The 15,000-nt window shown below is 48.8% G+C and overlaps 1 protein-coding gene across 37 annotated transcripts in view; it reads right to left on the reverse strand.

Moving 5' to 3' along the window:
* LOC129867637 (kinesin-like protein KIF1A) overlaps positions 1 to 15,000 on the reverse strand; it is a 160,041-nt gene that overhangs the window by 53,850 nt on the left and 91,191 nt on the right. For 26 of the 37 annotated variants that reach the window (XM_055941165.1, XM_055941163.1, XM_055941183.1 and 23 more), the window contains one exon: positions 8,658 to 8,966. The exons of the other annotated variants lie outside the window; for them this stretch is intronic. In XM_055941165.1, the coding sequence (XP_055797140.1) occupies positions 8,658 to 8,966 (309 nt within the window). The remainder of the gene's footprint in view (positions 1 to 8,657; positions 8,967 to 15,000) is intronic. 37 annotated transcript variants of the gene reach the window in all.

A 15,000-nucleotide genomic window follows, 5' to 3' on the forward strand; every position in this document is an offset into this window, starting at 1 on the left:
GCCTAGATCAAGCCCCGGTGTGATCTGTGTAGCCTAGATCAAGCCCTGGTGTGATCTGTGTAGCCTAGATCGAGCCCCGGTGTGATCTGTGTAGCCTAGATCAAGCCCCGGTGTGATCTGTGTAGCCTAGATCAAGCCCCGATGTGATCTGTGTAGCCTAGATCAAGCCCTAATGTGATCTGTGTAGCCTAGATCAAGCCCTGGTGTGATCTGTGTAGCCTAGATCAAGCCCCAATGTGACCTGTATAGCCTAGATCAAGTCCCGATGTGATCTGTGTAGCCTAGCTAAAGCCCCGGTGTGATCTGTGTAGCCTAGATCAAGCCCTGGTGTGATCTGTGTAGCCTAGATCAAGCCCTGGTGTGATCTGTGTAGCCTAGATCAAGCCCCGGTGTGATCTGTGTGGCCTAGATCAAGCCCCGGTGTGATCTGTGTAGCCTAGATCAAGCCCTGATCTGAAAGTAAGAAACATTTGAAGGTAAATGCTCACAAGACAAGTCATTTCTGATGAGATTCAAAAGTATGAAAATGATAAAGACAAGAATAAAAGCCCCAAAATGTCTACCAATTTATTTAGATATTTGTTGACATTGTGGACTTATATAGATTTTGTTACTGTCAGGTTTTGAACAATATAAAAAACCTTCCATCTTTGGCGTATGACAGTTAAAGAAGAAGCCTTATGAAAGAGCAGTGTGGCTGGTAGTTACCAATGATTACATTTCTCCCTGAGAACCGAGGCAAGGAGCGCTGTCTGATGGAGCTAAATTAACCTGAGCTAGAGTGCTAACAGCTAGAATTATTAGGGAGTGCCTTTGACTGTGTAATTCATGAAAGGGCAGTTTGGCTTCTAAGGAGTTGGTAGGGAGCGTCTAGGGAGCTGGTAGGGAGCTGGTAGGGAGCTGGCAGGGAGCGTCTAGGGAGCTGGCAGGGAGCGTCTAGGGAGCTGGTAGGGAGCTGGTAGGGAGCTGGTAGGGGGCTGGTAGGGGCCTGGTAGGGAGCGTCTAGGGAGCGTCTAGGGAGCTGGTAGGGAGCGTCTAGGGAGCTGGTAGGGAGCTGGTAGGGAGCTGGTAGGGAGCGTCTAGGGAGCTGGTAGGGAGCTGGTAGGGAGCTGATAGGGAGCTGGTAGGGAGCGTCTAGGGAGCTTAGGGAGCTGGTAGGGCGCGTCTAGGGAGCTGGTAGGGAGCTGGTAGGCAGCGTCTAGGGAGCTGGTAGGGAGCATCTAGGGAGCTGGTAGGGAGCTGGTAGGGAGCATCTAGGGAGCTGGTAGGGAGCGTCTAGGGAGCTGGTAGGGAGCTGGTAGGGAGCGTCTAGGGAGCTGGTAGGGAGCGTCTAGGGAGCTGGTAGGGAGTTGGTAGGGAGCATCTAGGGAGCGTCTAGGGAGCTTGTAGGGAGCATCTAGGGAGCTGGTAGGGAGCTGGTAGGGAGCGTCTAGGGAGCTGGTAGGGAGCTGGTAGGGAGCGTCTAGGGAGCTGGTAGGGAGCTGGTAGGGAGCGTCTAGGGAGCTGGTAGGGAGCTGGTAGGGAGCGTCTGGGAGCTGGTAGGGAGCATCTAGGGAGCTGGTAGGGAGCTGGTAGGGAGCGTCTAGGGAGCGTCTAGGGAGCGTCTAGAGAGCAGGTAGGGAGCGTCTAGGGAGCTGGTAGGGAGCGTCTAGGGAGCTGGTAGGGAGTGTCTAGGGAGCTGGTAGGGAGCTGGTAGGGAGCGTCTAGGGAGCTGGTAGGGAGCGTCTAGGGAGCTGGTAGGGAGCTGGTAGGGAGCGTCTAGGGAGCTGGTAGGGAGCGTCTAGGGAGCTGGTAGGGAGATGGTAGGGAGCTGGTAGGGAGCGTCTAGGGAGCTGGTAGGGAGCTGGTAGGGAGCGTCTAGGGAGCTGGTAGGGAGCTGGTAGGGAGCGTCTAGGGAGCTGGTAGGGAGCGTCTAGGGAGCTGGTAAGGAGCTGGTAGGGAGCTGGTAGGGAGCGTCTAGGGAGCTGGTAGGGAGCTGGTAGGGAGCGTCTAGGGAGCTGGTAGGGAGCTGGTAGGGAGCTTGTAGGGAGCTGGTAGGGAGCTGGTAGGGAGCATCTAGGGAGCTGGTAGGGAGCGTCTAGGGAGCTGGTAGGGAGCTGGTAGGGAGCGTCTAGGGAGCTGGTAGGGAGCTGGTAGGGAGCATCTAGGGAGCTGGTAGGGAGCTGGTAGGGAGAGTCGAGGGAGCTGGTAGCGAGCGTCTAGGGAGCTGGTAGGGAGCGTCTAGGGAGCTGGTAGGGAGCTGGTAGGGAGCTGGTAGGGAGCTGGTAGGGAGCATCTAGGGAGCTGGTAGGGAGCTGGTAGGGAGCATCTAGGGAGCTGGTAGGGAGCTGGTAGGGAGCGTCTAGGGAGCTGGTTGGGAGCTGGTAGGGAGCGTCTAGGGAGCTGGTAGGGAGCTGGTAGGGAGCGTCTAGGGAGCTGGTAGGGAGCTGGTAGGGAGCGTCTAGGGAGCTGGTAGGGAGCGTCTAGGGAGCTGGTAGGGAGCGTCTAGGGAGCTGGTAGGGGGCGTTTTGGGAGCTGGTAGGGAGCGTCTAGGGAGCTGGTAGGGGGCGTCTAGGGAGCTGGTAGGGGGCGTCTAGGGAGCTGGTAGGTAGCTTCTAGGGAGCTGGTAGGGGGCTGGTAGGGATCTGGTCGGGAGCTGGTAGGGAGGTGGTCGGGAGCTGGTAGGAGCTGGTAGGGAGCTGGTATGGAGCTGGTAGGGAGCTGGTAGGGAGCTGGTACGGAGCTGGTAGGGAGCTGGTAGGGAGCTGGTATGGAGCTGGTAGGGAGCTGGTAGGGAGCTGGTAGGAGCTGGTAGGGAGATGGTAGGGGGCTGGTACGGTCTACCTCAGAGCTCATAGGGACTAAGGGGACTTTCACACCCAAATTGTTAGGTGTGTTTTTTTCTGAACTAATTTACCCCCTTAGTTGGGTTCGCTTGGACTGGTGTGAAGTCTATCTACACTAAACAACACTAAACAACTGGTTGGGAGCTGGTAGGGAGCTGTTAGGGAGCTGGCAGGGAGCTGGTAGGGAGCTGGTAGGAGCTGGTAGAGAACTGGTACGGAGCTGGTAGAGAACTGGTACGGAGCTGGTAGGGAGCTGTTAGGAGCTGGTAGAGAACTGCTAGGGAGCTGGTAGGAGCTGGTAGGGAGCTGTTAGGAGCTGGTAGGGAGCTGGTTGGGAGCTGTTAGGAGCTGGTATGGAGCTGGTATGGAGCTGGTAGGGAGCTGGTTGGGAGCTGGTAGGGAGCTGGTTGGGAGCTGTTGGGAGCTGGTAGGTAGCTGGTATGGAGCTGTTAGGAGCTGGTAGGGAGCTGTTGGGAGCTGGTAGGGAGCTGGTATGGAGCTGTTAGGGAGCTGGTAGGGAGCTGGTAGGGAGCGTCTAGGGAGCTGGTAGGGAGCTGGTAGGGAGCGTCTAGGGAGCTGTTAGGAGCTGGTAGGGAGCTGGTAGGGAGCTGGTATGGAGCTGGTAGGGAGCTGGTAGGGAGCTGTTAGGGAGCTGTTAGGAGCTGGTAGGGAGCTAGTAGGGAGCTGGTAGGGAGCTGGTAGGGAGCTGGTAGGGAGCTGTTAGGAGCTGGTAGGGAGCTGTTAGGAGCTGGTAGGGAGCTGGTAGGGAGCTGGTAGGGAGCGTCTAGGGAGCTGGTAGGGAGCTGGTAGGGAGCTGGTATGGAGCTGGTATGGAGCTGGTAGGGAGCTGGTAGGGAGCTGGTAGGGAGCTGGTAGGGAGCTGGTACGGTCTACCTCAGAGCTCATAGGGACTAAGACTTAGGGGGCTTTCACACCCAAATTGTTTGGTGTGTTTTTTTCTGAACTAATTTACCCACTTAGTTGGGTTCGCTTGGACTGGTGTGAAGTCTATCTACACTAAACAACACATGTGGTTTGCTCAAAAAGGGTGGTCTCAGTCTGATTGAATTCGTACTGTGGTGCGCTTCGCTGCAGGTGAGAATATAGTCCGGATCAAACACAGTCAAAGAGTATCATTGGTTGCGTCATAACTTGATATCTTTGATTATGTGAACGTAGCATCAGGTTCTTCATGATAATCCAGCCTGGTCAGCCGATAATCATAGATGGATTTAACTTATATTTTTAAAGGATATTTACATTTGGCAACGTGAAACCAACCAGACCAAATGTAAAATATAGCATGTAATAGTTGATGGAACTGTGATTGGAAACTATGTGTGAAAACATCCTGAAAGAGCTGAGGCAAAGACTGCTGTCTGAAACTAACAGCAAGAGTTCTCAGTCAGGGAGGGACTTATATAGTTATATTCAGGGAGGGAGGGACTTATATAGTTATAGTCAGGGAGGGAGGGACTTATATAGTTATATTCAGGGAGGGAGGGACTTATATAGTTATAGTCAGGGAGGGAGGGACTTATATAGTTATATTCAGGGAGGGAGGGACTTATATAGTTATAGTCAGGGAGGGAGGGACTTATATAGTTATAGTCAGGGAGGGAGGGACTTATATAGTTATAGTCAGGGAGGGAGGGACTTATATAGTTATAGTCAGGGAGGGAGGGACTTATATAGTTATAGTCAGGGAGGGAGGGACTTATATAGTTATAGTCAGGGAGGGAGGGACTTATATAGTTATAGTCAGGGAGGGAGGGACTTATATAGTTATAGTCAGGGAGGGAGGGACTTATATAGCTATCGTCAGGGAGGGACTTATATAGTTATAGTCATGGAGGGAGGGACTTATATAGTTATCGTCAGGGAGGGAGGGACTTATATAGTTATATTCAGGGAGGGAGGGACTTATATAGTTATAGTCAGGGAGGGAGGGACTTATATAGTTATAGTCAGGGAGGGTCTTATATAGTTATAGTCAGGGAGGGAGGGACTTATATAGTTATAGTCAGGGAGGGAGGGACTTATATAGTTATTGTCAGGGAGGGACTTATATAGTTATAGTCAGGGAGGGAGGGACTTATATAGTTATAGTCAGGGAGGGAGGGACTTATATAGTTATAGTCAGGGAGGGAGGGACTTATATAGTTATAGTCAGGGAGGGAGGGACTTATATAGTTATAGTCAGAGAGGGAGGGACTTATATAGTTATAGTCAGGGAGGGAGGGACTTATATAGTTATAGTCAGGGAGGGAGGGACTTATATAGTTATCGTCAGGGAGGGACTTATATAGTTATGGTCAGGGAAGGAGAGACTTATATAGTTATAGTCAGGGAGGGACTTATATAGTTATAGTCATGGAGGGAGGGACTTATATAGTTATCGTCAGGGAGGGAGGGACTTATATAGTTATATTCAGGGAGGGAGGGACTTATATAGTTATAGTCAGGGAGGGAGGGACTTATATAGTTATAGTCAGGGAGGGTCTTATATAGTTATAGTCAGGGAGGGAGGGACTTATATAGTTATAGTCAGAGAGGGAGGGACTTATATAGTTATAGTCAGGGAGGGAGGGACTTATATAGTTATAGTCAGGGAGGGAGGGACTTATATAGTTATAGTCAGAGAGGGAGGGACTTATATAGTTATAGTCAGAGAGGGAGGGACTTATATAGTTATAGTCAGAGAGGGAGGGACTTATATAGTTATAGTCAGAGAGGGAGGGACTTATATAGTTATAGTCAGGGAGGGAGGGACTTATATAGTTATAGTCAGAGAGGGAGGGACTTATATAGTTATAGTCAGGGAAGGAGAGACTTATATAGTTATAGTCAGGGAGGGAGGGACTTATATAGTTATAGTCAGGGAGGGAGGGACTTATATAGTTATAGTCAGAGAGGGAGGGACTTATATAGTTATAGTCAGGGAGGGAGGGACTTATATAGTTATAGTCAGGGAAGGAGAGACTTATATAGTTATAGTCAGGGAGGGACTTATATAGTTATAGTCAGAGAGGGAGGGACTTATATAGTTATATTCAGGGAGGGAGGGACTTATATAGTTATAGTCAGGGAGGGAGGGACTTATATAGTTATATTCAGGGAGGGAGGGACTTATATAGTTATAGTCAGGGAGGGAGGGACTTATATAGTTATAGTCAGGGAGGGAGGGACTTATATAGTTATAGTCAGGGAGGGAGGGACTTATATAGTTATAGTCAGGGAGGGAGGGACTTATATAGTTATAGTCGGGGAGGGAGGGACTTATATAGTTATAGTCAGGGAGGGACTTATATAGTTATAGTCAGGGAGGGAGGGACTTATATAGTTATAGTCATAAGGTGAATGCACCAATTTGTAAGTCGCTCTGGATAAGAGCGTCTGCTAAATGACTTAAATGTAAATGTAAATAGTCAGGGAGGGAGGGACTTATATAGTTATAGTCAGGGAAGGACTTATATAGTTATAGTCAGGGAGGGAGGGTCTTATATAGTTATAGTCAGGGAGGGAGGGACTTATATAGTTATAGTCAGGGAAGGACTTATATAGTTATAGTCAGGGAGGGAGGGTCTTATATAGTTATAGTCAGGGAGGGAGGGACTTATATAGTTATAGTCAGGGAAGGACTTATATAGTTATAGTCAGGGAGGGAGGGTCTTATATAGTTATAGTCAGGGAGGGAGGGTCTTATATAGTTATAGGGGAGGGAGTGTATCTGATGAAAGGTAGTGTGGCAGGTAGTTAGCGGTGACCTCTATCCCCCAGACCTGACAGAGACTAAGAGCTGAGGCCAGGCTGTGTGATTGGAGCAGAACGGGTGAGGCAGAGGCTTTATAGTCATTGGTAGAGTGACACTATAAGGGGACTGAATGAGAGTCCAAACTACACACCTTCGGTAATTTAGTCTTGTTTATGATCTCCGTATTGGATGGACCCAACCAAAATGATGTCACTCCCAATAACGTGTTCTCACGCTACAGCTACAGACGAGGTTCTGTTGCCCCTCTGCAAAATACTGGACTGCCCTCCAGACGAGGTTCTGTTGCCCCTCTACAAAATACTGGACTGCCCTCCAGACGAGGTTATGTTGCCCCTCTACAAAATACGGGACTGCCCTCCAGACGAGGTTCTGTTGCCCCTCTACAAAATACTGGACTGCCTTCCCAGACGAGGTTCTGTTGCCCCTCTACAAAATACTGGACTGCCTTCTCAGACGAGGTTCTGTTGCCCCTCTACAAAATACTGGACTGCGTTCCAAGACGAGGTTCTGTTGCCCCTCTACAAAATACTGGACTGCCTTCCCAGACGAGGTTCTGTTGCCCCTCTACAAAATACTGGACTGCCTTCCCAGACGAGGTTCTGTTGCCCCTCTACAAAATACTGGACTGCCCTCCAGACGAGGATCTGTTGCCCCTCTACAAAATACTGGACTGCCCTCCAGATGAGGTTCTGTTGCCCCTCTACAAAATACTGGACTGCCCCAGACGAGGTTCTGTTGCCCCTCTACAAAATACTGGACTGCCCTCCAGACGAGGTTCTGTTGCCCCTCTACAAAATACTGGACTGCCCTCCAGACGAGGTTCTGTTGCCCCTCTGCAAAATACTGGACTGCCTTCCCAGACGAGGTTCTCTTGCCCCTCTACAAAATACTGGACTGCCCTCCCAGACGAGGTTCTGTTGCCCCTCTACAAAATACTGGACTGCCCTCCAGATGAGGTGCTGTTGCCCCTCTACAAAATACTGGACTGCCCTCCAGATGAGGTTCTGTTGCCCCTCTACAAAATACTGGACTGCCCTCCAGACGAGGTTCTGTTGCCCCTCTACAAAATACTGGACTGCCCTCCAGACGAGGTTCTGTTGCCCCTCTGCAAAATACTGGACTGCCCTCCAGATGAGGTGCTGTTGCCCCTCTACAAAATACTGGACTGCCCTCCAGATGAGGTTCTGTTGCCCCTCTACAAAATACTGGACTGCCCTCCAGACGAGGTTCTGTTGCCCCTCTACAAAATACTGGACTGCCCTCCAGACGAGGTTCTGGTGCCCCTCTGCAAAATACTGGACTGCCTTCCCAGACGAGGTTCTCTTGCCCCTCTACAAAATACTGGACTGCCCTCCCAGACGAGGTTCTGTTGCCCCTCTACAAAATACTGGACTGCCCTCCAGATGAGGTGCTGTTGCCCCTCTACAAAATACTGGACTGCCCTCCAGATGAGGTTCTGTTGCCCCTCTACAAAATACTGGACTGCCCTCCAGACGAGGTTCTGTTGCCCCTCTACAAAATACTGGACTGCCCTCCAGACGAGGTTCTGTTGCCCCTCTACAAAATACTGGACTGCCCTTCCAGACACAATGAAAATGTCAACTTGTAAAAGCAAAGACAGGTCAATGTGGACGTGTGTAGTTTGGTTGCCAAACAACAACAGAACCTCTATTCAACGTTAATATTGTTGTTAATCCTAATTTCCTGTGGTGTGTGTATATATGTGTGTGTGTGTGTGTGTGTGTGTGTGTGTGTGTGTGTGTGTGTGTGTGTGTGTGTGTGTGTGTGTGTGTGTGTGTGTGTGTGTGTGTGTGTGTGTGTGTGTGTGTGTGTGTGTGTGTGTGTGTGTGTGTGTGTGTGTGTGTGTGCAGGTGTGTGCGTCCGTGCATGTGTTCGTTTTACATTTTGTAGGTGTTTTGTGTGTGTGTGCTTGTGTGCATTCTTGTGTGCACAAGTTAGTTTGTGTATTCTCTTGGGGCAGCAGAGCGAGACCCAGAGTGTCTCAGTGTGAAAGAGCTAGTTTCCATCCCCCAGCATGCTCCTGAAACCTCACCAACCTTCCTACTACACTGAATAACGGAGAGCGGTCATAAAAGGGATCCAGGCCTTCGCTGGAGCCGCCACGGCACGGCTCTCCCTCATCATCATCATCATCATCATCATCATCGAGCTCCGAGCACGGGTCGTCCAAAAAGATATCATCGTCCAGATCCCCCAAAGCCTCCAACTCCTCCTCCCCTCCTCGCCCCTCCGGCCGAGTGTCGGCCAGCTCAGTTAGCTCGGAGGTGGAGAGGGTGGGGGAGGGAGTGGGGGAGGGAGTGGGATCACTCATGCGCTCGCTCATGCACACGTTGAAAAGGGGGTTGCTGGTAGGGGGCGGGGGTGCAGCCAGAAACATGGGATGTAAGTTAGATAGTGGCCTACAACAGGACAGATAGAAAAACACTGGTAGGTTAAATCTATTTGGAGGAATAGGTAGGAAAAACTCTGTCGTGTTCACCATGTAGGAAATGTAAGAAAATGGTCCCGAAATGGAAAGTAAACTAAGAGGTACCATTGTGAACGTTTGACTACAGTGTGCCTTAATGAACATGACCCTTGGCCCGTTCAGGTTCACATGGAAGACTCTGGATGTGGTTTTAGCTGGTTCATCTGCTGAAGTTATCTGTCAACGACTACAGGAGAAGAGTGGGGTCCCGTGTGGCTCAGTTGGTAGAGCATGGCGCTTGCAACGCCAGGGTTGTGGGTTCAATTCCCATGGGGGGACCAGGGTTCAATTCCCACGGGGGACCAGGATGAAAATGTATGAACTTTCCAATTTGTAAGTCGCTCTGGATAAGAGCGTCTGCTAAATGACTTAAATGTAAAATGTAAGAGTTACAAATCAAATTGTATTTGTCACATGCGCTGAATACAACAGGTGTAGAACTTACCGTGAAATGCGTACTTACAAGCCCTTAAACCAACAATGCAGTTCAAGAAATATAGTTTAAATAAACTAAAAGTAAAAAAAAAAAAAGTTTAAGTAACTAAATAAAATAACAATACCGAGGCTATATATAGGGGGTCCCAGTACCGAGTCAATGTGCGGCAGTAGAGGTTAGTCCAGGTAATTTGTGCATGTAGGTAGGGGTGAAGTGACTATGCACAGATAATAAACAGTGAGTAGCAACAGTGTAAAAACAAAGGCAGGGGGGGGGGTTCAATGTAAATAGTCCGGGTGGCCATTTGATTAATTGTTCAGCAAGTCTTATGGCATTTTTATTTTTTACTAAGCAAGTTATTTAACTAAGCAAGTCACTTATCAAGAACAAATTCAATGATGGCCTACCCCGGCTAAACCCTAACCTGGAAGACGCTATGGGACTCCCAATCACAGCCGGTTGTGATACAGCCTGGAATCGAACCAGGGTCTCTAGTGACACCTCTAGCACTGAGATGCAGTGCCTTAGACCACTGCGCCACCTGTGAGCTGTAAACAGAAGCTGTTACGGGAGCCTTTTGTGACCTAGACTTGGCACTCTGATTCCGCTTGCCATGCGGTAGCAGAGAGATCAGTCTATGACTTGGGTGACTGGAGTCTTTGGCAATGTTTTGGGCCTTCCTCTGACACTGCCTAGTGTATAGGTCCTGGATGGCAGGAAGCTTGGCCCCAGTGATGTACTGAGCTGTACGCACTACCTTTCCCTGTTTCCTTCATGCTGCTCTTTAGAACTATGAACTATGAACCTGTTGGGGTTGGTGTGAACTATGAACCTGCTGGGGTTGGTGTGAACTATGAACCTGCTGGGGTTGGTGTGAACTATGAACCTGCTGGGGTTGGTGTGAACTATGAACCTGCTGGGGTTGGTGTGAACTATGAACCTGCTGGGGTTGGTGTGAACTATGAACCTGCTGGGGTTGGTGTGAACTATGAACCTGCTGGGGTTGGTGTGAACTATGAACCTGCTGGGGTTGGTGTGAACTATGAAACTGCTGGGGTTGGTGTGAACTATGAACCTGCTGGGGTTGGTGTGAACTATGAACCTGCTGGGGTTGATGTGAACTATGAACCTGCTGGGGTTGGTGTGAACTATGAACCTGCTGGGGTTGGTGTGAACTATGAACCTGCTGGGGTTGGTGTGAACTATGAACCTGCTGGGGTTGATGTGAACTATGAACCTGCTGGGGTTGGTGTGAACTATGAACCTGCTGGGGTTGGTGTGAACTATGAACCTGCTGGGGTTGGTGTGAACTATGAACCTGCTGGGGTTGGTGTGAACTATGAACCTGCTGGGGTTGATGTGAACTATGAACCTGCTGGGGTTGGTGTGAACTATGAACCTGCTGGGGTTGGTGTGAACTATGAACCTGCTGGGGTTGGTGTGAACTATGAACCTGCTGGAGTTGGTGTGAACTATGAACCTGCTGGAGTTGGTGTGAACTATGAACTATGAACCTGCTGGGGTTGGTGCGAACTATGAACCTGCTGGGGTTGGTGTGAACTATGAACCTGCTGGGGTTGGTGTGAACTATGAACCTGCTGGGGTTGGTGTGAACTATGAACCTGCTGGGGTTGGTGTGAACTATGAACCTGCTGGGGTTGGTGTGAACTATGAACCTGCTGGGGTTGGTGTGAACTATGAACCTGCTGGAGTTGGTGTGAACTATGAACCTGCTGGGGTTGGTGTGAACTATGAACCTGCTGGGGTTGGTGTGAACTATGAACCTGCTGGGGTTGGTGTGAACTATGAACCTGCTGGGGTTGGTGTGAACTATGAACCTGATGGGGTTGGTGTGAACTATGAACCTGTTGGGGTTGGTGTGAACCATGAACTATGAACCTGCTGGGGTTGGTGTGAACTATGAACCTGCTGGAGTTGGTGTGAACTATGAACCTGCTGGAGTTGGTGTGAACTATGAACTATGAACCTGCTGGGGTTGGTGTGAACTATGAACCTGCTGGGGTTGGTGTGAACTATGAACCTGCTGGGGTTGGTGTGAACTATGAACCTGCTGGGGTTGGTGTGAACTATGAACCTGCTGGGGTTGATGTGAACTATGAACCTGCTGGGGTTGGTGTGTGATGACATCTTCACTACCTCTGCCATGTTTCTAGTTGCGGCTGTAGTGTTGTGGTAGTGTTGTAGTAGTGTTGTGGTAGTGTTGTGGTAGTGTTGTGGTAGTGTTGTAGTAGTGTTGTAGTAGTGTTGTGGTAGTGTTGTGGTAGTGTTGTGGTGGTGTTGTAGTAGTGTTGTGGTAGTGTTGTAGTAGTGTTGTGGTAGTGTTGTGGTAGTGTTGTGGTAGTGTTGTGGTAGTGTTGTAGTAGTGTTGTGGTAGTGTTGTAGTAGTGTTGTGGTAGTGTTGTGGTAGTGTTGTGGTAGTGTTGTAGTAGTGTTGTGGTAGTGTTGTGGTAGTGTTGTAGTAGTGGTGTAGTAGTGTTGTGGTAGTGTTGTGGTAGTGTTGTAGTAGTGTTGTGGTAATGTTGTAGTAGTGTTGTGGTAGTGTTGTAGTAGTGTTGTAGTAGTGGTGTAGTAGTGTTGTGGTGGTGTTGTGGTAGTGTTGTGGTAGTGTTGTGGTAGTGTTGTAGTAGTGGTGTAGTAGTGTTGTGGTAGTGTTGTGGTAGTGTTGTGGTAGTGTTGTAGTAGTGCTGTAGTAGTGTTGTAGTAGTGTTGTGGTAGTGTTGTGGTAGTGTTGTAGTAGTGTTGTGGTAATGTTGTAGTAGTGTTGTGGTAGTGTTGTGGTAGTGTTGTAGTAGTGTCGTGGTAGCGTTGTAGTAGTGTTGTAGTAGTGTTGTAGTAGTGTTGTGGTAGTGTTGTGGTAGTGTTGTGGTGGTGTTGTGGTAGTGTTATGGTAGTGTTGTGGTAGTGTTGTAGTAGTGTTGTGGTAGTGTTGTGGTGGTGTTGTGGTAGTGTTGTGGTAGTGTTGTGGTAGTGTTGTGGTAGTGTTGTAGTAGTGTTGTAGTAGTGTTGTGGTAGTGGTAGTGTTGTAGTGTGTTGTAGTGTGTTGTGGTGTGTTGTAGTGTGTGTGGTAGTGTTGTGGTGTGTTGTAGTGTGTTGTAGTAGTGTTGTGGTAGTGTGTTGTAGTGTGTTGTGGTGTGTTGTAGTGTGTTGTGGTGTGTTGTAGTGTGTTGTGGTAGTGTTGTGGTAGTGTTGTGTGTAGTGTGTGTGGTAGTGTGTGTAGTGTGGTGTAGTGTGTTGTGGTAGTGTTGTGGTAGTGTTGTGGTAGTGTTGTGGTAGTGTTGTAGTAGTGTTGTAGTGTGTTGTGTGTGTGGTAGTGTTGTGGTAGTGTGTGGTAGTGTTGTGGTAGTGTTGTAGTGTGTTGTAGTGTGTTGTGTGTAGTGTGTAGTGTGTGTGGTAGTGTGTTGTAGTGTGTGTGTGTAGTGTTGTGGTGGTGTTGTGGTGTGTTGTGGTGTGTTGTGTGTGTGTGTAGTGTGTTGTGGTGTGTTGTGGTGTGTTGTGGTAGTGTTGTAGTGTGTTGTGGTAGTGTGTGTGGTAGTGTGTGTGGTGTGTTGTGGTGTGTGTAGTGTGTTGTGGTGTGTTGTGGTAGTGTTGTGGTAGTGTTGTAGTGTGTTGTGGTGTGTTGTGGTGTGTTGTGTGTGTGTGTGTGTGTAGTGTGTTGTAGTGTGTGTGTAGTGTGTGTGGTAGTGTGTGTAGTGTGTTGTGGTGTGTTGTGGTGTGTTGTGGTAGTGTTGTGTGTAGTGTGTGTAGTGTGTGTGGTAGTGTGTGTGGTAGTGTTGTGGTAGTGTTGTAGTGTGTTGTGTGTGTTGTGTGTGTGTAGTGTGTGTGTAGTGTGTGTGGTAGTGTGTGTAGTGTTGTGGTAGTGTGTGTGTAGTGTGTGTGGTAGTGTTGTAGTGTGTTGTGGTGTGTTGTGGTGTGTTGTGGTGTGTTGTAGTGTGTTGTGTGTGTGGTAGTGTGTGGTAGTGTTGTGGTAGTGTGTGTGGTAGTGTTGTGTGTAGTGTGTGTGGTAGTGTGTGTAGTGTGTTGTGGTAGTGTTGTAGTGTGTTGTGGTGTGTTGTGGTAGTGTGTTGTAGTGTGTGGTAGTGTAGTGTGTGTGTGTAGTGTGTGTGGTAGTGTGTGTGGTGTGTTGTAGTGTGTTGTGGTGTGTTGTAGTGTGTTGTAGTGTGTTGTGGTGTGTTGTAGTGTGTTGTGGTAGTGTTGTAGTGTGTTGTAGTGTGTTGTGGTAGTGTTGTAGTGTGTTGTAGGTGTGTTGTAGTGTGTTGTGGTGTGTTGTAGTGTGTTGTGGTGTGTTGTAGTGTGTTGTGTGTGTTGTAGTGTGTTGTAGTGTGTTGTAGTGTGTTGTGGTGTGTTGTAGTGTGTTGTGGTAGTGTGTGTGTGTGTTGTGGTGTGTTGTAGTGTGTTGTAGGTGTGTTGTAGTGTGTTGTGTGGTGTGTGTAGTGTGTGGTAGTGTGTGTGGTGTGTTGTAGTGTGTTGTAGTGTGTTGTAGTGTGTTGTGGTGTGTTGTAGTGTGTTGTGTGTAGTGTGTGTGGTGTGTTGTAGTGTGTGTGTAGTGTGTGTAGTGTGTGTGGTAGTGTTGTGTGTGTTGTAGTGTGTTGTAGTAGTGTGTGTGTAGTGTGTGTGTAGTGTGTTGTAGTGTGTTGTAGTGTGTGTGTGTAGTGTTGTGTGTAGTGTGTGTAGTGTGTTGTAGTGTGTTGTGTGTAGTGTGTGTGTAGTGTGTGTGGTAGTGTGTGTAGTGTGTGTAGTGTGTGTGTGTGTTGTAGTGTGTTGTAGTGTGTTGTAGTGTGTGTGGTAGTGTGTGTAGTGTGTGTGGTAGGTGTTGTGTGTAGTGTGTTGTAGTGTGTGTGTGTGTTGTAGTGTGTTGTAGTGTGTTGTAGTGTGTTGTGGTGTGTTGTGGTAGTGTTGTGTGTGTTGTAGTGTGTTGTAGTGTGTTGTAGTGTGTTGTGGTGTGTGTAGTGTGTGTAGTGTGTTGTAGTGTGTTGTAGTGTGTTGTAGTGTGTGTGTAGTGTGTGTGTGTAGTGTTGTAGTGTGTTGTAGTGTGTTGTGGTGTGTTGTAGTGTGTTGTGGTGTGTTGTAGTGTGTTGTGGTGTGTGTGTGTTGTGTGTGTGTAGTGTGTGTGTAGTGTGTGTGTAGTGTGTTGTGGTGTGTTGTAGTGTGTGTGTAGTGTGTTGTAGTGTGTTGTGTGTGTTGTGGTGTGTTGTAGTGTGTTGTAGTGTGTGTGTGTAGTGTGTGTAGTGTGTTGTAGTGTGTGTGTAGTGTGTGTGTAGTGTGTGTGGTGTGTTGTAGTGTGTTGTAGTGTGTTGTGGTAGTGTGTGTAGTGTGTTGTAGTGTGTTGTAGTGTGTGTGTAGTGTGTGTGTGTGTGTTGTGGTGTGTTGTGTGTAGTGTGTGTGTGTAGTGTGTGTGGTAGTGTGTGTGTGTAGTGTGTTGTAGTGTGTGGTAGTGTGTTGTAGTGTGTGTGTAGTG

The sequence above is a fragment of the Salvelinus fontinalis genome, chromosome 12 (assembly GCF_029448725.1).
Source record: "Salvelinus fontinalis isolate EN_2023a chromosome 12, ASM2944872v1, whole genome shotgun sequence".
NCBI lineage: Eukaryota > Metazoa > Chordata > Actinopteri > Salmoniformes > Salmonidae > Salvelinus > Salvelinus fontinalis.